At 36.8% G+C, this 21,960-nt stretch overlaps 1 protein-coding gene across 6 annotated transcripts in view; it reads right to left on the reverse strand.

Annotated features, from left to right (window-relative positions):
- LRCH1 (leucine rich repeats and calponin homology domain containing 1) overlaps positions 1-21,960 on the reverse strand; it is a 116,540-nt gene that overhangs the window by 56,468 nt on the left and 38,112 nt on the right. For all 6 annotated transcript variants that reach the window (XR_011682487.1, XR_011682488.1, XR_011682489.1 and 3 more), the window contains exons 2-3: positions 6,365-6,509; positions 3,346-3,472 (exon numbers count right to left, since the gene is read on the reverse strand). Coding sequence is in view for 2 of the 6 variants with exons in the window: in XM_071448458.1 (XP_071304559.1) it covers positions 3,346-3,472; positions 6,365-6,509 (272 nt within the window). In the remaining 4 variants the exon portion in view is untranslated. The remainder of the gene's footprint in view (positions 1-3,345; positions 3,473-6,364; positions 6,510-21,960) is intronic.

Here is a 21,960-nt window from a genome sequence, read left to right on the forward strand (position 1 = left end):
AGAGAAATGTAAGGGTTTTATTTAACATTTATTAAATTAAGGAAATTTAACACTAATTTCTGTGGCATGAAAGCAAAATCATCAACTGTTTCCCTTTGTTTATGGCAATGTTTAAATGGCCTTAAACCAATCCAACTCAGCATGTATGTTCGGCAAGATAAACAAAAAAACCAATAAGGTACTCTGACTCCACATTAACATATTTATTCATACACACACAGAAGTTTATCCAAACCATTCAAATTGAGGCAAACTTCCTCCTTACATAACTTTAAATTCAGGACTCCTGACTGAGCCATTATTCCTAAAAAGCACCTGGGCTCAGTCAAAGTTTGTGACACAGTAGCCACACTGAAGAGTAAAAAGAAGTTAGACAGTATGTGAACACATGGACCCTTTTAGAAAACAGCAGGCAGCAAGTCCCACGTGGTCAGGCTGCTGTCTCTGATTAGATAAATGAGGTAAAAGACATAAATCTTAGGTGAGAAATTTGAAGGCTTCCAACATGAGATAGGAGCATCCCAGAGATAGAGAGGGCTGTTATCTGAAGAAGGCAGAAGTGCAATACTGCCTGATAGGATGGAGAATGGAATTTTTGTTTTGATAGTTTTGAGTACAATTACTGAGCCATCTCTGCATAATTACTTTTCCTTGGCAGAAAGTAAGTTTCAGATTATCTTCACACTAATTTTGCACTCTCCTGGCTGACAGTAGAGGCATGATTGAGTCAAAGATTTTTTTGCAGCAAATAAAAGTAATCTTCCCAACCAAATTTTTTGCCAAATAATTACAATGTATTCTGCAAGGAGAAAAACTTATGCTACAAGCACTAAAATAAGTTAGCTGTCAGAACCCTAAATATAAAAATACCTAAAAGTTTTCTGCATGTAATATCAAAGCTATTCTATGCTACAGGTATGAAAATCATAAAAATACATACCTGTAAAAGGAAAACCATTACCTATCCCATTTTGGAGGATAGAAGGGAAAATGCAGAGTTTATTGGAAAGATCTAATTTGCAGCAAATTACATTTGCATCATTCTACAGTGTCTATAGGGGTAAATTTTGTATTAAAAAGGTAGAGAAAAAGAATCCTTTGCTATGTAGATACAGATCTCACTGCCTGCCACTTGTGGAACATCTGGGGAAGCTGAGGTTGCTCAGAAATGTCCTATGGATACAAGAACTGCATGGAGCCAGGGGGCATCTCAGAGTCTATCCCCTGGCCCAGGCCAGCACCAGCACTGTACACACCAAAACAACAGCACTCCCTGCCAGAGGGCTGAGTGATGCTTCTGCTTGAATCCCCTGCTATTCAGGCTGGCATTGCTCTCACAGCTGAACTTTTTGTGCAACAACTGCAATATGACTTCATGTTTTTTGTTTGTTTCTTTTACTCGTTTTAGAACAACGATCACCTTATTATCTAAACTGCTTTACAGTTCACATGCCAACACAGATTCCCCACTCTCAATCCTACCACTATTTGCTTTTCCCAATACATCACAGTTATGTCATTTCCAGTTAAATAGTGCAACTCATTTCACTAGAAATGTACCAAACACACATGGTGGCATCAAGTCAGGTCATCTGAACAGGCTCATGCTCAATTTAACAAAAACTTGTTTTTCATTCCCCCCAACGCCTTCTAAATCACAAAGAACAAGCAACAGACCTTTTTCAGTTTTCATGTATCTTCTAGGCTACCAAAGTGACATGCAGCTAGAGCTCTCATATTAAATACTTTTAGAGCAAGAATTGTTCTGCTCTTCATGACAAACAGTAACACAAACTATATTATAACTGGAAAGCAATATGAAAATCCAGAATTCCAGAATTTAAACACATGATATGCTTGAACCAAACAAACCAAATCTGCTCTGGGTATAATCAACATTGATTTCAAGCTTTTAGCTTTTACTAAATTTTTTACTAAATTTAACTTAAATTATTTATAAAACTGGAACCATCACCTTCTATTGTGTCTATTTTAAGCACAACAAAAACAGTGCTATTACCTAACATATTTTTAAGAATAATTAAATCAGAACCATCTGTGTAAATCTCACTAAACCCACCACACACACACAAAAATTTAAAATATTTGATAAAATAAATTAATAATGCTCACCAAAGAAAACAAACTTGGTAGTCTTGAACTCAGTCATAACTCAGAAAGAAAAAAGTAACTACCCCAACCATCCTCATCAATAGCCACATCAATTCTAATATAGAACAGAAGCCTGATACCACAGGATTCTGCTCAAGAATATCAATAGGAAAAAGCCCCACAGTTGCTACTTCATACTACCTATGAAGACTCAATAGCAGGGTTGGGGCTTCAATGTTATTAATTTCTGTAATGTAATTTATTGGAGGAACTACTGTTATAAAAACAAGACTATGATAATAAGGCACTTTCAGGCACAGAAAAGCAATGCAAAGTAAATGCTGTCAATGGAGATACCAGCAGCTGGAAGGAAGATGAAATCTGATTGTCTGACTATGCATAAATTAGCAATGTCAAAATATAGTTTGTCAATTTATTTCTCAAAAGGTCAAAATGAATAGAAATAACCAGAAGACTTATGTCATAAAGAATTCAGAGTCTCAGCCTACAATATATAGCAGGGGAAGAGAAAGGGAGAGAAAGGGAAGCATTCTCAAATATATTTTCCACGAACATGAGCAATTACATTAATTTTATGCTATAGTACCAAATAAGTTTTGCTTTTTCAGACTGTCATTGACTGGACAATATATTCTAAATGATCTACTGCTCGTAGAAACAGTACTTGTGTAGACAGCTTTGAAAACAATGACTATAATAATTTTCTAGATCTGTTTAGATGGGTGTTCCAGGAAAGGAAGGTTGCATGACAAATGTAGTGAAATAAAATGAAAACAGACTGATAAGACCAGTAGCTTGAGTGGAATGCAGTGCAGTAAGCAGATAGTAAAAACACAGAAAGGAAGCAGGAGGGGAGGGTGCTACAGGGGGGTACAACCTTGCAGAGCCTGATGCCAGAACTTAAGGACTTGATACAGTGAAACAGGGAGCCAGGGCAGGCAGTGAGCAACGCTGGTAAAGATGAAGAACTTTGAAACCGAGTTTTGAATGAACCAAGAGCAGTGATGTTGTTTAAAAGAGTCCTGAAGAACATAAAGGAAACTCCTATTGTGTTACTATCCAACACACTTGAGAAGTTAAAAACTTAAGTTCTGCAAACTACATTATAGTATAAAGCAGTTGTTCAAATATATGTGAAAAGTGAATTTTACTGTTTCTATTTAAATTCAAAAGAAGTCAAAATAAAAAGTGAAAAAAAGATCAGTAACATACCAATTCCATTAACTGTTTTAGCTGACCTATCTCTTCTGGAAGGGAACCTAGCTTATTGTTACTTGCAATTAAGACTTTTAGAGGAAGACCACACAGGCAAGCTGGCAAAGAAGAAAGCTGATTTCGACTGCAACAAAACAAAACAAAAAATATTAAAACCATTGGTGATGTTCTCTACTGTATACTCACAAACTCTGAGAGCTGCAAATGTCTTCATTTTTGTGGGTCATATTTTATGCAGATAAAATTGAAATTTTCAATAGGCAATAATTAAGAAGACACTTGCACATTAGAAACACCTGATTATTGACTAACAATATTGCAGAATTTACCACTGTGGAAAAAATGCATTGTATCAGTTTAACAACATTGTAACAAATCTGTTTGTCACAAAGAACAGCTGTTTCCCTTCCTAATGAATACAGGAAAGTCAACTGAGACAGTATTTTGCAAATATTTAAACATTCCTGTGGTTTAATGTGCCATTAAAATGGATGCCTTTTGTTCCAGCTGAAAGACAAATATATAAATCACAGACAAAATGGTTATTTTCTCAATTAATTTAAAGCACATTTATAGTTGAAGATGACTTGGTACATCTTGGTCTATGGTTCTCTGCTATTAACCCAGGTAAATACAGCAAAAATTTCTGGGACTATCAATGGTGCATTTCTTCCCAAGATTCATAAGCTAGAGCTTAAAGATGACAAATATCATGACCCTTTGTGATGTCCGCAAGATTAAAAATAGTAACTCATGGCTCAATTCCCAGAAGAAACTTTATGCTTATCAGAATAACATAGTTACTCTCTTTTGGAATATTTAAAAATTTCCTTAAAATAGAACATTTTTTTCTTATGATTATTTACATGTAGTAAAACAACGAAGAGTAACTTGAATTGGTACCCCAGTATAAACCATTTCTTTAGCTCCTGCCCACGTCTTAAGGCTTCAGAAAGCAAAGACATACAACTCTGGAACACATGGTAAAAATTGTCCTGTGTAATTTCAATAAGAGTTGCAATGAAACAAAGACAAGCAAAAATCAAAATTCCACAAGTTGCAAAGCATTTCTTCCAAGAGCTAGACCAGCAGCATGCTACAAAGCTGCATACAGAGATGCATATTCATGCTCTACAAAACGGTCTCAAAATGTTGCACAAAGCAAACTACCATCTCATCTCTGTTGTGCTTGCCAGGATACAGACTGATATCGAGTAACAAACCCAAAGAAAATAAAAATGAGAAGTCTGACTCTTAACCAGCAGAAGCTGAAAAAAAGTACGAGCACTTATTGTGGAGCCAAGTTTCTTATTCTAATGCCCTTCCAGAAGACCAAGACACAACTTTTTTAAAAATTACCTGGAAGTATTGTTTCAAGTTCTAAAGAACTCAAATGGAGGAAGCTTAGAGTCTAAAACAGTAAGCCCTATGCTGCAGATCACAGATAAAAAATAAGTAAAACCAATTTTTAAGCTCCACAGAACTCAGAAGCAACCCAGTAAGAGATAAGGAACAGGACATAACCAGGGCAAGTGAGTAATAAATCACCATTAGTTTCAAAGGAATTTCTTTAAATAAAACATGAACAGTATCCACCACGGCCCAAAAACTATATATAGATCTCTTGGCATCACTTCCTAATGCTATTCAACATATGGGCTCTGCTGGTAACAGGCAGAAAAATACACATTTTAAATCCATCATTTATTTCTTGCCAAGAAGCAACGTGGCTAGAAACTCAAGGATGTATTTATTTCCTTCTTCAGACTCTTCAATGCATTCAACTAACATGGGGAAGGGCACATCCAAGTAAAGGGGGGATTTTAAACTAAGAGAAATCACCTTAGTTAATCAAATGAAAAATCGCTTTTATTTTGTCCAATTTACTGTCATATGTGACATAAAATCTATTATAGTTTTGTGATGATTCAGACAAATTCTATCACTACACAGAGTTCTAATTCAGTGTTTCATGACATTGAGTTCTAACCAAATTAATTCTAATTCCTAAATATACCAATATGTTTTATCTATATTTAATAACTTAATCCAGTTTTAAGTAATTCATGTATATCTAACAAACACTAATTCAAAATCTCAAGTCCTATTTCTTGTATGTGTGCAGATACTCAGGACACACTGTTCCACCTAAATTTTTAAGACAAAATACTGTTCCACAGTGGCCAAAACTGCAGTATAGTAAGAATATAGACTTGAGAAAAAAAGACATGAGAAAGATCTTCAGTGTTGATAAAACTGATGATCAGGACTTCATTCCCTGAATTTAAAAGGCTGAGAGCCACTTCACCTTCTACTCAGACCTCATTCTCACAAAGAACAGACTGATAGAGCTTCACTATTACTGTTTTTACACATTAAACTACAAAGAAAACTCCACACCTTGCCCCAACTGAAAAAGGGCTCACTTGCCCTCCATCAAGAGCACATGTGCATTCATATGCACTTGAACTAGCACCAATTCTCTGCACTGATTAGTATTCACACAGATTTTTCCTGGAAAGGAGACAAAGATGTCCAATTCTTTGCCACTTTCTCCTCAAAAAGGCAGCAGCTATATTTCTTTCATAATGTGACTATGCTAGTGATAGATACAGTATCTCACTCCTCCATTCTATTCCCCATGGGGAAAAATATAAATCCTCTGTCCCTCCATCTTTTGAGCTGCAAAAAGTATGTCAAGCTTCACAAAATTTGTCATCAGAAGTGAATCAAAAAAAAACAACTGTGTGGTTGTGATTAGCATTCTGGATTTGTTGGAAGATTAAGGGACAGAACTGGATTAGCTTTCTTGGTTTTCTTTTAACAATTATTTTTACATTTTGGCATTTATGATGCTTTCATACAGAGCTGTCTCTGCAGCCAATGAGCTTTTGTGTTACCCTTTTCAGTAACATGAAAAAATGCAGTCAGTTGTCCCAGAACATTATAAAGTGCAGACAAAAAAACCTTTACATATTTGCAAATAAACAAAAAAATGTAGCAAAGATAAACTTACCTCAAATTTAAGTAAGTTAGCATTTGTAAGTTTACTATGGCATCTGGTATTACTTTGATACAATTGTGGTATAGATTTAGTGTTTCCAGTGACACAAAATGGCACAACTCCGTAGGAACTTCAGTTAACCTATTCTTGGATAAATCTGAAAAAAGGAAAAAGAGAAGGTATATCTTTTGAACCATTAGAAAGATATACTTTGAAAAGCTGCACTTTATTAAAGTAAGTGAATAAATATAATTTACAGGGAGACAGCAAATTAGATCAGTGCCTTTATTATGCAAAGGAAAGCTAGTGCAAACTTCTACAATTTTGAAATGGAACAGGCTGCATATAAAAGAGCAAACATTCAATTAGGATTTATTTGGTCTAATAAAAAGTAATTATTTGCAGAACTCAATATGCTGAGGAAATAGTTGCAAACAGATTCCAAAGCTCATATAATATAGCCAAAGATCTAGCCAATACACAGTTAGACATCTGCAAATAACGACAGCATTGAGAGAAAACAAGCAACCAGGATTACATGTTTAATTTATTTAAATAGATTAATAAATAAATCAGGTAATTCTTCAAAGTGGCCCGTATTTCCTGAGTATAAACCATTTATAAATGAATGCTACCCAAAGAAACAGTGGTGGTCTTCAAGAATGGATTTTATATAAGTACATACAAGACAACAGTGATGGATTCCAATCCCCCAAGACCCTGCTTGTACCCACAGAACAAAAGCTTTTGACTTTTGATCAGTTATTCATTCTTCATTTGCCATTCTAAGCACACAGACACAAAGGAAAATAAGGAGGGAAAAACATTACTGAGCTTTGTTACTTAACTACCACTGTATGAAGAATGAAGTGTCATAGTACTGATGTGAGCTCAAGTCATAAAACAATAATGCATACCAGCATTCAACTGAACCAACTGGGTAAAAATCATTGTTTAAGTAGTGTGGCAGAATAAATCTTATCCTCAGAAACTAGACAAATGCTACCTAGCCATGTCACCAGCCTGATAACCTGCCCTGAAGAATGGTCACCTGTGAAGTGAAAGGAACAGGAATGCACCTATGCAAAAAGCAAAATGTCTGATGGTAAGGAAAAAATAGAACTTAATAATCTCCTCACTTCACTGCTGCTATTTTAATCCTAGTGCCTGACCCTTCAAAGCTTATTTCAAAGCTTACTTAAAATAAAAAGAAAACAGCAGCCAAAGTATGGATTATTTCCACGGCCCTGTCCTTAGGGCCATAAATCGTATTTTTGCTTTTTGTGAACAAACAGGTAGAAGTCAGAAGAATTTTTTAACTTCCTTTGAAGTTGGCTGTACTGCAGCACAGCTTGAATTCAAACCTATCACCAGCCAGGACTTATTAGTTTTGTTCTTGTTCTGCAATGTGAGCTGAAATTCAGCACATTCTAGTCTTGTCAGCCTCCACTTGGCTTCACCTCATTGCTTCAACAAGAAGTTGGTTTCATTACTCCATCCCCTACCAAGGCAATTGTGATGGCCTGCAGGCACAGTAACTGAGAGCAGCTCTGCTGACCCTAATGGCAGCACAATCGAATTGAGCACTGCAAACAAAATTATTCACTTCTAAGTTACGATACAACAGCAACTCTAACTGCTCTGCTTTCTCCTACCAGGCTTTGATGGTGGTTAGACACAGCATTACCTCACCTTCTGCTTCCCTTCATTTCTGACATCAAACTAAAGCATTTCCTCTTGAGTGACTCGTACTACTGTTTCAAAGCAGGAGAAAGCTCTTTATTGTTCCTCTGGTTTAGCACTTGAATTCTCTACTGTTTTCTATTAATCCTGAGAGCACCAGCACAGCATCCCAAAAGAATTCTGCTGCCTTTCTAGCTATGTTTATTATCAGATATTAACAGAAGACTGCCACGCTGTAACTTTTCAAATGATGCAGGGGCTATTCATATTTTACAATTCAAGTGCAAAGAAAACCTCACTTTTTTAAAATCATGCTTTTCTGGGGTAACATTGCCAGGAAAATCCTGCTCACTTTCTCCTTTAAAGTGGAAGGAGCAGCAAAATCCAGATAAGTGAACTTTCCTGTCTAGGGTGAAAACAACCTGGCACTTAGAGTAACAACCCATCCATCACCTGATCCTGATCCAGTGATACACAGATCAAAACCTATGAACACTAAAATGTTACTTCTTCTCGAGCTCCTAAAACTGCAGCCTGCCACCTTAACTCACTCTTCATGCCTGTTCTCATTTATCTTCCCATCAAATAAAAGACTCTTGCCACAATATTTGACTCACTCTTCAAAAATTCTAGCATCTCAAAAAAGTAAAATAGCAACTAGATTAACCGCACTCCTAAACCAGGCATTACTAACACAGTTAAATGCCTTTTCCCCCATTATTTATTGCTATCTTTTGTTCTCGAGGTTTTAACTCTGTTAAACTGATGAAAGAAAAACAAAAAACCACACAGATCATCAGAGACAAATCCCTTCCTGTCATCCACAGGACCATGGGTTATAGGACACACTACATTCACAAAAAAAGGAAGTCAATTATTTATTGCTGTGTAGTCATCACAGTAAGATAATTTCAACACTTGTATCTACTGCTGCTTCCTAAATAATGATAATGATGACAATAAAAGTATTTTTTTTAAAAATCTAACCTATTCACATTATAGGGCAAGGGAATAAAAACTGCACATTTTATTTACATATTGTTGTAACATAACTTAATAGAAAAAGCAGAAGTTTATTATAATTTACTGATAATTTACTGATAGAAGGTATAATTAACAGGAAATCTGAATATCTTCTATTCTACACAGTATTGGAATGGAATCTGACATACAGAATGCCCATCATACTTTTAACTAGTGGTATCACTTTTGCCAAAAAATAGACCTCCCTGATCATATGAAAGTTAAAGAAGAAAACAGATTGCTTTTGTACAATCTTAGAATGAATGTAAGCCTCTGAATTTGATGCAGCTGTGAAGAAAGCTTAGCAGCTTTCTGAAAATTCTACACAGGAAAGCACATGTTGTAAGAACCTAAAAGGAAAACAGCCTGCATAACAGTTTTATACTGTATTTTATAAGCCCACACAAACATGTAGAGAAACCTCTGAAGTTCACATAATTATTATGATCCTACTTTATATGAAGGTACTTTTGCCTCAAATTTCTGCATCTTACAGTAAGTCTGTATAAAACTCAGAGTTAACCTGAAATACAAGTTCTAGCATAAAATACAAGGGTTCAGACTTTAGGAAACTGCAGAATCATTTGAGCATACTGAAAAAAACAGTATGCCTGTACCTCGGTTTTGTCACCATTCATAAACTTTCTGAATTTTTTTTGCTAAGGCATTCTTGGGTTATTTAGGGAAAAGAATGCAGAAACTACATTTTTAAACCACTTGTGACAATACTTTTAAAGGATAGAAACAACTAGTTGGCAAACCTTTAGTTTTTTCCTGCAATTCTTTAACTCTACACTTCCCAAATTGCTAAGCTGCACAGCCCCCTTACATGACTAATTTGAAGAATAACACTTCATGGTAATTACTACTAATAAGTTACTGTACAGACTGGCTTTTGCTACAGAAATGGAAATGAACAGAGGGGTGGAATTTTCTGGTGTTTAAAAGAATTTTAGAATTTTAAAAGAATTTAGACTATGCAACACAAGGGAGATCTAACAAATAAATGAATCTATGATAGCAGAAGAACATTTCATGGTTGCCAAGACAGTACAGGTAGGTTTCACCTCAGGTCACTACTTCCTGTAACTTCCATTATGAAATAGGTGACACAAATACGAAACAATGGGGCAGGGGAGTCCATGCAATGGAGTGAGCTTCCTGTGTTAAATGAAATGCACCATTCATTCATTATTTGTGGCACCAAGACATTTTCAAACTACATCTGGCTTCACTTCATCTTTCCCTGCCAAGAACAAGTTTGTTAAAACTCCAAAATAAAGTAACAGAACACAAAAAAATAAGCAATCCAGTTTAGAAAAATATTTGATGGAATCTTGATCTTTAAAAGAGTCAGCAGAATTCTGGCACAATGACATGGCTTTTGTATGACAAGTGTTACTATGTTGGAAGCCAGACAGGAGCTACACAAAATAAGCACTTCCTTAGCTGGGAGAGAACAATTAAAAGCAAAAAAGTTCACACTGGTAAATAAGCATTTAACAGGAGACTCCAAGCCTTGTTTGGTAACTGGCACACTGCATGGCCAGGAACCACACTGCCATTAGAGCAGTAATTACTGGCCCCCATTCCTGCAGCAAAATCTTTTCATTCCTACAGCTCTGACAACCTCCACCACAATGAAGTGCTGCCACTGAGTAGGACCTTCCTGACTCCACAATTTACAGCCAGGCAAACAAGTGCCACTATACATATATACACTATATATGCATGCTATGAAAAAATTGCAGTGCTGAGACCAAAACGATTTTGTCAAAATATCCCCAAAAAATTAGAAGTCAAATAGTAACATTTCTTTCACTAAAACTCCTGAAGTGCTCCAATTTTACTACTTTGCAGTGATTAATAGATTTGTAAATATCAGTTATTAGTACATTATTTAATTAAAGTTGCACACTATTTATGGGTGAGCTAAACAACTGAAGACTTTAAATTGTAAAACTAATTCCTTAAACAAATATGCACATGCACTACTACATCATAAATCTTGACAAAGAACTTTAAAGAAAGCAGCTTATTAAAAGGAAGTGATTTACTCACTTCAGATGGTAGACAAATTCACTCTAAGTTTATGTTTCTAGAACACAAACCTGCAATAGACAAATTATCCACCACAGAACAATAAAAATAATTAAATCTATCTATCTATATATATGAAATATCTGCATTTGCTATGAAGTCCTGAAATCAAGAAATTGCAAGGGAAAAACGTCACCCAAACAACCTTAATTCCAGGCCACTAAGTTCCTTTTTTTCTGCAGGATTCAGCACTTGCTGAATAAAAGACAGGAATCATTTTGAAGAAGCTATTTGCATTTGCACTAAGATACCATTCAAGGTATTCAAATGAGATGTCTGAAATTTGACAAGGAATTCAAACAATTCACTGAAAAAGCCTAAAAAATTAGTCAGTTCAACCCTAGTTTCATAATGCAAATAAGAACATTAGAAAATACATAAAGAATTCTATAAAGGCACAACCACACGGAGCTCTTCCTTTTTTACTGTAAGCTCCCCATAGTTTTATCAGGCTTTGAGGAAGCCTGTATTTCCTCATTAGCAAGGTCCATCTTCATTGGGAACTGAAGCCACAAATGATGGCACTGTATCTCAGACACCTTTTGGAATATCTACTTAAAGTGCACTTCAGATCTTTGGCAAAGAAGGCAAGTCATCTACTATCAATGTAATGGCACCTATGAGAATCAATCGAATGTCAATGCTCTCTAATGAAGCAATTACTTTGTTCTAGCCTTCCCCCCAAAGGGTAGGAAAATCCAGCATTCTAGAGGCAAAGGCTATCCATTAGTCATGAGAACACTCACAGAACCATGAAGTGCTACATACTTTTAAGACATGTCCTACAAGCTGTCATGATCTCCATACTCATGGCAGGATACTTACTTGTCCTCTCCCTCCACCAGAATTTATGAATAATATCCTGGGTGTACAGCCAGCTTTTATTGCAGTCAGCAGCTTCTAGGACAGGGATGCTACACAAGTGAAAAAGAAGGAGCAAAGACCTCCACTGCCTCTGGCATCAAATGCATTCTGCTTTACTCATGACAGTTACACCAAAAAAATGAATGGCATTTCTTCACTAAGAGACATTTCTACTCAGTTACTTAGCAAACAGAATAACAAATAACAGAAGACAAAGAACATCCAGTAAAGTAAAAACAATTCTGCTCCCTATTAGAAAAATAACATGACATAGTAATGCATAGGCTCAAAGTTTTTCTTTCTAGAAGTACAACTTGTAGTAGATTGAAAAAGGGGTAGCTCTAAAGTTGATTCCTAGCAAAGTCATCATTACTGATCCCATAGTATGCAACAATAGCTTCTGAACATTGATCAACCCTGAATCCAGATGTACAGCTGCCGACTCAAAACATGTAGAAAGTGCATCTGTCTCAGGTAGGAAGACAAAAACATACAGAGTACGTTGAAGAGATTAGGAAGGAACTCTGCCATCTCATACTCTTGGTAAGCACTACTTTTGAGCACTTTCAGCATGTTGCATGTTTCCATCTGTCTCCCATTCATTAATTTAAGAACCAACATTAAAAATTTCCACCTAAGCCACAGTTAAATTAAGATTACTCTAGAGATGCAGGACATTTAAAAGTGATCATACATCTACTTCTGTATCCACATTTAATCACTAGATTTAACATATCAAAATATTCTTCTTTACCACTATGTAGAATACGTGGACAAGTTAAAAGGCTAATACAGAGAGGAACTAAACGTGGGATTTAGAGAAAGGGGAAAAAAAACCCGGACTGAATAAAAACAGGCTGAGAGCAGGAAATCTTAAGAGCTAGGCAGAGATGTCACCGCTAGAGGGGGCCTCGATCTCACGACTTGGCCAACACCCTGCACGGGTGTTTCTACTTCTGCTTCTTTCAGAGCCCATCCCCAGCGGATGCAGGGGGCAGAAATAGGAAGGTTCACTTTAAAACACCCCTGGGCACTCCTGTGAACCTGTCGCCCACCACAGTTTTGAAAAGGTTACAAATGCGGCTGCTCAGTTGCAACCATTACTATAGGAGGCCCTTAAAAAGAAAGTCTATTCTGAAATAGTCACATTGAAGTACTTTTCCCCAACCTTCACTCAGATGATGGAAGAATAGAAGGCATCCTTGAACCCTCTGTTGTACAACACTAGCAAAGTATGGCCAAACTGATGATACATTTGACAAACACCCTCCTTGCATTCCACCCCAGCAATCCTTATTTACTCTGTTCCATCCATCACTCCACAATGGAATACACAGCTTACTTTTCCACAGTAATCTGCAGAAAAGCATGGCCAAATGTAAGAAATGTACACCCTACGTTTTTCCTCAGGTAGTGCCCTAACTAGCCTGGAGCAATCCAGCAGCTTAAACTGGCTCTCCCAGTGATCCCCAAATTTTGTGCAAACATCACTTCAGGATTGTTTCCTCTGTATAAAAAAAGGTGAAGGAGGAAGCAATAGGCTAGCACTGGAGTGTGCCATGGAGATATTAATATCTCCATATTAATATCTCCATGGCACACTCCAGTTCCAAGGACTAAATTTCTCTGCAAGAAACATGTTCAAAAGAGCACCAGAAGTCTGAAAGAATAAAAAAAAATGAAGGTTACTATAGTAGTCTGCTTAATTATTGTACCTGCTTTTAGGTGACAACATACAACATTTAAATGTTTCCTTCATCTTCTATTTCTTCCTCTTTAGGACAACAGCGGTTTGGGGTTAAGATTATCAGAAAAAACACTGTTGGGAGATTAATCTGGTGTGAAAGTGCATAAGACTCCCTAAAAACATAGAGTAAAACAACAGGATTATTCCTGCAGACCTCCATGTGGATACAAAGAGATGTGGACCGTGGTGGACTGACCTAGCTGGCCAACAGCTGCCCACCCAGTGGCTCTATCACTCCCATCCTCAGCAGGACAGAGGGAGAAAACACAAAGCAAAAGCTCACAGATCAAGATGAAGACAGGAGAGATCCTCACCAATCACTGTCATGGGCAAAAAACAGATTCAGCTTGGGGAATTTAATTTACTGCCAATTAATAAGAGAGTAGGGTAATGAGAAACAATAGCAACTAAAATCACTTTATACTCCTTTTCCAGACTAAACCTCTCTAATGATTCTGCTATTTTTCTCCCAGCCTCCATGTCTCTCAGTGACGAAGGGAACAGGGAATGGGAGTTGTCATCAGTCCGTAAACACCTCATTTCTGTCACTCCTTCCTCCTCTTACTCTTCCCCTACTCCAGAACAGGTTCATCCCATGGGTTACAGTCCTTCATGAACTTCTCCAATACAGGTCCTTCCCACAGACTGCAGTCCTTCAAGAACTGCTCCTGTGTGGGTCCTCTTGCCATGTGAACCTCACATAGGCACCTAAACACATTATGAGATCGGAAAAAAGGATCTGGCAACAAACATGCTCCACCAACACAACAAACATTTGGTATGAAACCCACTTCATGGCTCGTGAAGAATTCCTCCTTCTCCCACGCCTTCTGCACAAGAGGGAGGATACAAGTCATTAATTTTCACTCCTCAATAAACAACCAGGCCTAGGAAGGATCAATGGATTGTATCATGCCAGTATCGTAAGCATCAGCCTGAGCAGTACAAATATTTCAGGTGTTTTTTCAGACAGTAGCAGTAAAAATAAATCCTCATTCAACTCTAAAACTTTTTAAAACTGCCATCTAGCTCCCATTTTTAGCCTTTATAGTAGGTTGACTCAGAGCACTGGGGAACTGAAGTGTTAACACCATACTCTGTCCAGCTGAATCCCCCCTTTATTGCATGGAACTACATTTCCCTCATCTGCTTGAACTGCTCCTATTGGCGCATGAAAGAAAATTTCACAGTGAACCCCCACAAATGAGGGCAGGGCTTTCCCTGCCTTCTCTGTGGAAACAAAAAGTATATCTTGATACTGAAAAGTCCTCAAGATTAGCTTCAGCCACCACAGATACACTGAAATTATTAGCATGGAATGATGAGAGATCAGGTAAAACTGCAGGTTATAAGGGGACTTCCAGGTTTATTAGAGATGTCTAACAGAACTAAGAAATTATGTAATTATTTACTGAAAGGAGAACAGAAACCACTACTTTCATCAAATACAAAAGTAAAGTTGAAAAATATGTAAATTTCATTTGCATGTATATAAATGTGCAGGCACACAAGCTTATTTCATTCAAGCAACTTCCACCTAGCGAAGAACTGGAAAAGATGTGAAATAAAACCAGGAATTACATTCTGCCCAAAGAAGGCAGTGGATCCCTGCAGAGACATATTCTTCCAATACCTTGTAGTACAAATCTCTTGTTTAAGCCACAGAGATCATCTTTCTTAAAGCTGTCTACTTTGGAAGTCAACACCTTCCACCTCCATTGGGGAATTCCACATGATGTTGTCAAAAACAGCAGGATGCAATCTAATGGTCTAGAATCTTTCCCAGCCCACAGACATCACTAGTAAGAAGGAACAAATGCAATGTCCAGATTTGTTTTTCATGCCATTCGCTCTTCTAATAGCTATTATTTATTTTTTTCCTCTCAAGCTGTGAAGAGAGGACACTGCTTATGCTATGCATTCTCTGCCTCAGTGACCTGCTGAAAGAGGAGTTACCTCACATTTACCATCTGGTATAAGTAGCACATAAACCAATTCCTGTGAAGTAGCTCACTTGCCCACACTTTGAGGAAAATTATTTTTCACACCTGACAGACTTAAGTGCTACATCTGCTTATTTTAAATTCATTTTACACATGAATAGTCTCACTGTTCTGTAAGAAAATTTGCTACAATCATGGAAATGAGCAAAAGTTATTTGCTCTTTAAGTACATCAAAGGCATGAGGGCAAGACATGAGAAAGCTACCTGATGCTAATTTACAGTGGCACGGAAAGCAGAGTATTACTCATCTAATCACTTCCCTTTCTGTCTGCCCATCTCCCTTATCTACATTATTCATGTCCTTCTCCCCCAACAGTTCTTGAAGTCAGCACAACATAATTGTAACAGTTTATCAATACAAATCCGTTTTGTGCCATGAAAGCTGACTTACACTATTGAGCACAACCTTAAACAATAAAGTAATTATGTGTCTGTTACACAGGAGGTACAACATCTGAAAGAATGGCTAAGAAGTATTCTGGACTTCTAAACAGAACAGAAATCCATGAAAACATTATCAAAAAGGTACCAAGAAAGAAAAACCCTGAATAAACAAATTATGTTGTAATAAATAATCAAAAATCAGATGCCTATTCCTAGACAGAGGGGGAAAACAAAAGGAAAAAATAATAAAAATACTTCCTTGAACTGAAAGCAAAATGAGCACAGTACATATTTTATCCATCCTTTAAAAAACCCCAAACAAACTAAAAACCACATAGCTGGAACCACTGGAACTACAGACCTCTAATTTTTGTACTAAGATCTCTATCCTATGTAACTGTTCCCATGGCTCTTCCTTAAGTTTAAGACAATGTTTCTCAACCTTCTAATTTTTTCTTTCCTTCACAATCAAAGAACCTTGCCTTCTTTGGGGAAAACAAAACCAAAATAGATATCCAGTATGCTGCTTGTTGGTCAGGGAGGGGTTGGATGGGTAACATGTGCAACTTTTTTTTTTAACTTGTTTTAACAAGTCATAGTTTACAACAGGATTTTAATCTAACATCTTTACAAGATGAGACATATCAGATACACAGACTCCAAAAAGACTTGGGAGGGAGAAGTAAAATTCACACACACAATCTCTACTTATAAACAACCTAGTGCCTGTGACTAGGCAGGTAGAAACCACCCAATGTTTGCTATAATTCTTGCTGAGGCATACAAGTGGGAATAAGCCAACATGCACCAATGGCACTTGTGGGCAGCCTGAAATCACAGGTAAGTATCAGTGCTATTGCTGTTTAACAACTGCATGGCAATGTGTACTTTGAAGAGAGAAAAGAAAGTCTCCTTCTGGTCTAATTTCTTCCATTTGGTGTTTTTTTTGGGGGGAACACTTCACAGACAGTTTTTTGAAAGGCATAAAATAATTTAACAGAGTATAGCCTACTAAGCCTGGCCTAAATTTCTGCTTCTGGTGTAGATTAATTTCTACTTCCTTATTCATTTTCCTTTCAAACCACCCTTCATGAGGTCAAAGTTCCACCTTACAGGCTTAAGTATTATCATTATATTTTTCTATAAGAATGATTTTGGGCTGAGTACTCTTTCTGAAGGAATTCTGCTGTGCTTTTGCTTTTATTCATATCTTACCTCACAAATTCCTCTTAGTTTGATGGCTTGTGTGCTCTCACTGTGGTAACAGTGGCTTATCACAGACACAGAACAGGTTGCATTGAAAGTAGAGAAGGGACCGGGAAGTGTTAATTCACAATGTCATCCCTATCAATAATTAAAACAAAATGTAATGAACTACAGATTTAGAAGTCTTATCCTGAAGAGGCTACATCAACTCATTTATTTATGCCCAAATGAGACCCCTGCAGGTGGATAATGAGGAGTCCTGTGAAGAGCTGATGGAAGCATCATTTCCCTTCAGTTATCATGGCCTGATGGGTACATGGCAAAGTCTACGCAAGATTTAATAGATCTTAGATTTAAGAGGTCCAGTAACTGTTTTTAACATAACACTGTTGTTGTATTTTAAAAAATAACAACCCAAAACCTCAACCTTCTACTCAATCCACTTTCTTCCTGTTGACAAATATAGTAATGCTTTAATGAAACAGTTGGAGGTAAATTGCCCTTGTCAGAAGACAAATGTCTTCATTGTACAAGCTGGGAAACTGCTCAAATCGATGACAAGTAACATTTTCATACATATGCTCCTGCAAATCCAGGTCAGGTTTTGTGAAAAACAGATAAGGCTAAAAGCTTTAGGCCAAGAAGGCGAAAGATTTGGAGAATACACCTTAAACTATAACAGCAGAAAATGTAAAAGATTTTTTGGGTGGGAGGTTAAGAACTTTTTGGCTTGATTTGTTTACCAGCATATACATTTTAAAATCTTTACAATGAGATGAACTGCTAACTTTTAAGTTTGCGTCCAGAGGAGGTGCTGAACCTGGTTTTTCAGAATGCTGAACCTGCTAACCTTATACTACCACATCTATTACTCAATGGCTAAACTTCTACTGATATTATTAATCATATCAGACTGACATCATTCCAAATGTGCAGTTTTGAGTTAATTCAATTTTTAAGTCATTAATGCACTGCAAAACTCCCTGATTTAATAACATACTTTTAACTGTATCCTCTAAACATTCTGACTCAATAACTGATATTTCAAACATACCCCCAACAAGTTCATTAATATACAGGTAAAGAGACCCACTGGTGATTTAGACAATTTTGTGACTTTTCATACAACACTAAAAGTCATCCTGTCAGGACTTGGAGTCATACCAAATCAATGCTCATGACTCAACATCAAGTAGTTCAATCATACCTAGGAAGAAGAGGTTACAGATATTGAGAAAACTGTGGTGTTAATTAAAAAAATGCCTGGAATTCTCACATTACAATTTCTTTTCTGCATTCAAAAACCAAGTTTCACATTTTTACCCAGAAAAAAGAAACAAAAAAAAAAAAAAAAAAAAAAAAAAAAAAAAAAAAAAAAAAAAAAAAAGAAAAAAACCAAGAGCTCATTAGAGGCTCTAAAATTTTTATTTGGACTTTTCCAAAACTGCATAATCCTTGTGACTGACACATGCTCTCCTCAGCTCACATCCCCTCTTCCCTCCGCATCATCAAAACATTTAGAGAGGAAATTCATTCTTTTGGGAAGAACTTCTAAAGAGATTCACCAGCAAATGTACAATTATAAATGCATTTTCCTTCAGGAAAAAAAGGCTCTGATTATGCAGAAACTATGAATCATTTCAACCAACAGTTTTTTTCTCTGCAGAGATGACAATATCACATACCCCCATGTGTGTTTCCTATGCTTGCTTAATGAAAGTCTCATCTCTGAAGTTTGTTTATTCCAGATTAGCAGATAGCAGAAAATCAACTCTAACACAAAGAGCTTCTAATGTGGCTCGTGCTGAGCTCTCTGCCAGCACACACACCTGCAGATACACTGAAGATGTCACTTGAGACTATTATCCCAGAGTTATACACTCTGTGCAAGATAGGAGACAACTGTTGTGCTATAAACTGTCAGTTGATCTGTTTTCTGTACACAACAGGATTTGATTTCACAGAAACATAATTTTAACTCTTGACTGAGGACAGAAATATCTATTTTATACCATGGTCTTGTAACAAGTGGAAAAGGTCAAAAGGTTCTAAAACTTTGTTAAACAGTTAATTTGTGCTTTTAAACCAAGCATCTCAAGATTTTAAATGCCAGGAAGCTTAAGATATATTCTGTCAAGGTCTGCTATATCATCTGAAGTCTTTTGCTGGAAGCATTCATGAAAAAAAAATTCTCCTCCAGCTTTTTCCAATGCCTGACATGCTTTTTTTCTTGATTCTACAGCTCAATTGCTACACAACCACCCACATGGACACATAACACTAAGGACAAAGACTGTCCTCTGAACAATTCCTCCCCCTACTTTTTCCCAGTGATATTCATGAGAACATTATTTTCTCCCAGACATTCTCCTAAAACACTAATAAGCAAGCTACTTTCCTCTTGCCACAGTTTTCCTGACCATTCAAGTCTTTCTGCACCTGTTCCAGTCTCAAGCCATCTTTCTTGAACATGAATGGGACAGAAACCACCATAGAAGCTTTATGTTACACCATCGCCATGCATAAAATCATGAAGAATTTCTAACCTGCATTGAGCACATCTTCTGATAAAGCCTCAAGACAAAATCATATGGTTACAATTTGTCATACTGGTGGCTTGTGACCACCTTTACAAGTACCAAATCCAAGCTTTCTTCCTTCACTAATTATCAGTGATAAAATCGTAACTTAGAGCAGACACTTCACTTTGTGACCCTTTAAATTTTATTCTGGAGCATTCTTCACAGAACAATGAATGTTTCCAGTGCTAAACATATCTTGAGTGCTGTCATAAATCAGTGTTCTCACCATAAAGAAGTAAAAGTGCTTAAGAAACAGAGAACAAGGAGGGGGGGGAGGGTGGGGGGGGGTGGACCACAAACCCAAACCCTGATACTAGAAAATACTTTGTCTCTATAACAAAGTTTCAGGTCACATAACTAATTTACCTACTTCAGATTAAATTAAAGAAAACAGAAACAACCAAACCACAAAAATAAAGAATGGAAAAAACACCACCAAACGTTTTTGCTCACAAGTAGACTGTAAACCACAGGATTGCATTTTCTCCTACAAGTTTGTAACAACAAAGTGTTTGGCGAGTATCTGCAAGCATATCTGGCATTACAAATCTCAGTTGTAATTCCAAAGATAAAAGCTGTGATCCTTTAATAAACTATGCCAATAGCCAAAACAGTGGTTTATCAGTAGATTATTTGAAAACATGAGTTTTGTCATTTGTTACTAAGTATCACTAGGTCTGCTTTTCTCAAAGCAGAAAGAGCATCTTGCCCACGTGCTTCCTTCCTGCCAACACATCAGCCATATCTTAACCATGAAACATGTTCTTGACATTTTCCACTAGCAAAGCTCATTTCAGAGGTTAAATAAACCTCTAAAAAAGAAGAAAAAAAATTTTAGGCTTACTTTAAGGTTTGTTTTAGGGGTAATAAAGGTCTAAAGCAATGTTTATTGAAACATGTTTATTGAAACTTTCACAACATAAAAACACTTGAACCAAGTATGAACAGATTAAACTTATTTTAATAAAGTAAGCATATTTTATTAAGAAATACTTTTTAATATAAAGCATATATCATTTATAGATCCACTTTATAAATTAATAAAGAACATTATACCCATGGGTCAGTCTGCTGATGTGAAATGACATCAGCAATTCCCCATCAACATCAACAACTCAGAGGTATGCACTAGCATTTCCACTTCATGTTGCATCTTCTCCAATGTGACAGAATCCATGCAAACAACCTCAGCAACTCCCATCAGGGAAGACTCATTTGTTATCCCACAATTCATTTTTTAATTGAGAAACAAGAAAAAATGCTTCAAGGAGGCAAGGTAACTTACAAGTCTGGACATTGTAGCCAAATTCCAAGAACATTATTTATAAACTATATGCACACTGGATTTACATGCAAATATTTTTCAAAGAGGAAAACAAATACTAGCATGTACAGAGGAAGGAGGGAACTTAGCCTCTCCTTCAGGCACGATGAGCAAAGCATCTTAGCAACTGTGGCAGAGAAACTGGGTAATGAGTCCACACCAGCAGTTCCCTGGACAAACACAGGGACTGTCCAAGAGGACATTGGCAGGAACAGGGACAAGCTGGCAACGACCTGGACCAGCATCTCCCTCCTCAGGCAACATTGTAACAAAAATATACAGCCTAGTCCCCCTGGAGTCCCCTTTGCATACATTTGAGACAAAGTAGGAAAAGGGAATAACAGCACCCAAGATGGAAAACTCTTATTTGCTCAGCTCCAGTGAACAAGGGATCTTCAGCATCATGTAGAACACAACACTTAAAAACATTTCAGAGCCATGAATTAAAGAATGACTCAATCAGAGTTATTAACAGATCTGTGAGATCACTGCCCTTAACAGAAAGGAAGGGAAGGCAGAGCCAAATTCTGCTGCGTTTCAGCATGTGAATGGCCAATGTAGAGTGTATTCAACCACTCACTTGCCCTTGTTTTTCCAAGCAAAAGAAGCAGAGATGATTTTTCCCAATTTTTTCAAATGTAAAAGTTAAAAGATAATAACAGAGAATGAGAATTTTTTCTTCTAACTGCAG

The sequence above is a fragment of the Agelaius tricolor genome, unplaced genomic scaffold (genome assembly GCF_023055355.1).
Source record: "Agelaius tricolor isolate 1412-34295 unplaced genomic scaffold, bAgeTri1.0.p SCAF_26, whole genome shotgun sequence".
Classification (NCBI taxonomy): domain Eukaryota; kingdom Metazoa; phylum Chordata; class Aves; order Passeriformes; family Icteridae; genus Agelaius; species Agelaius tricolor.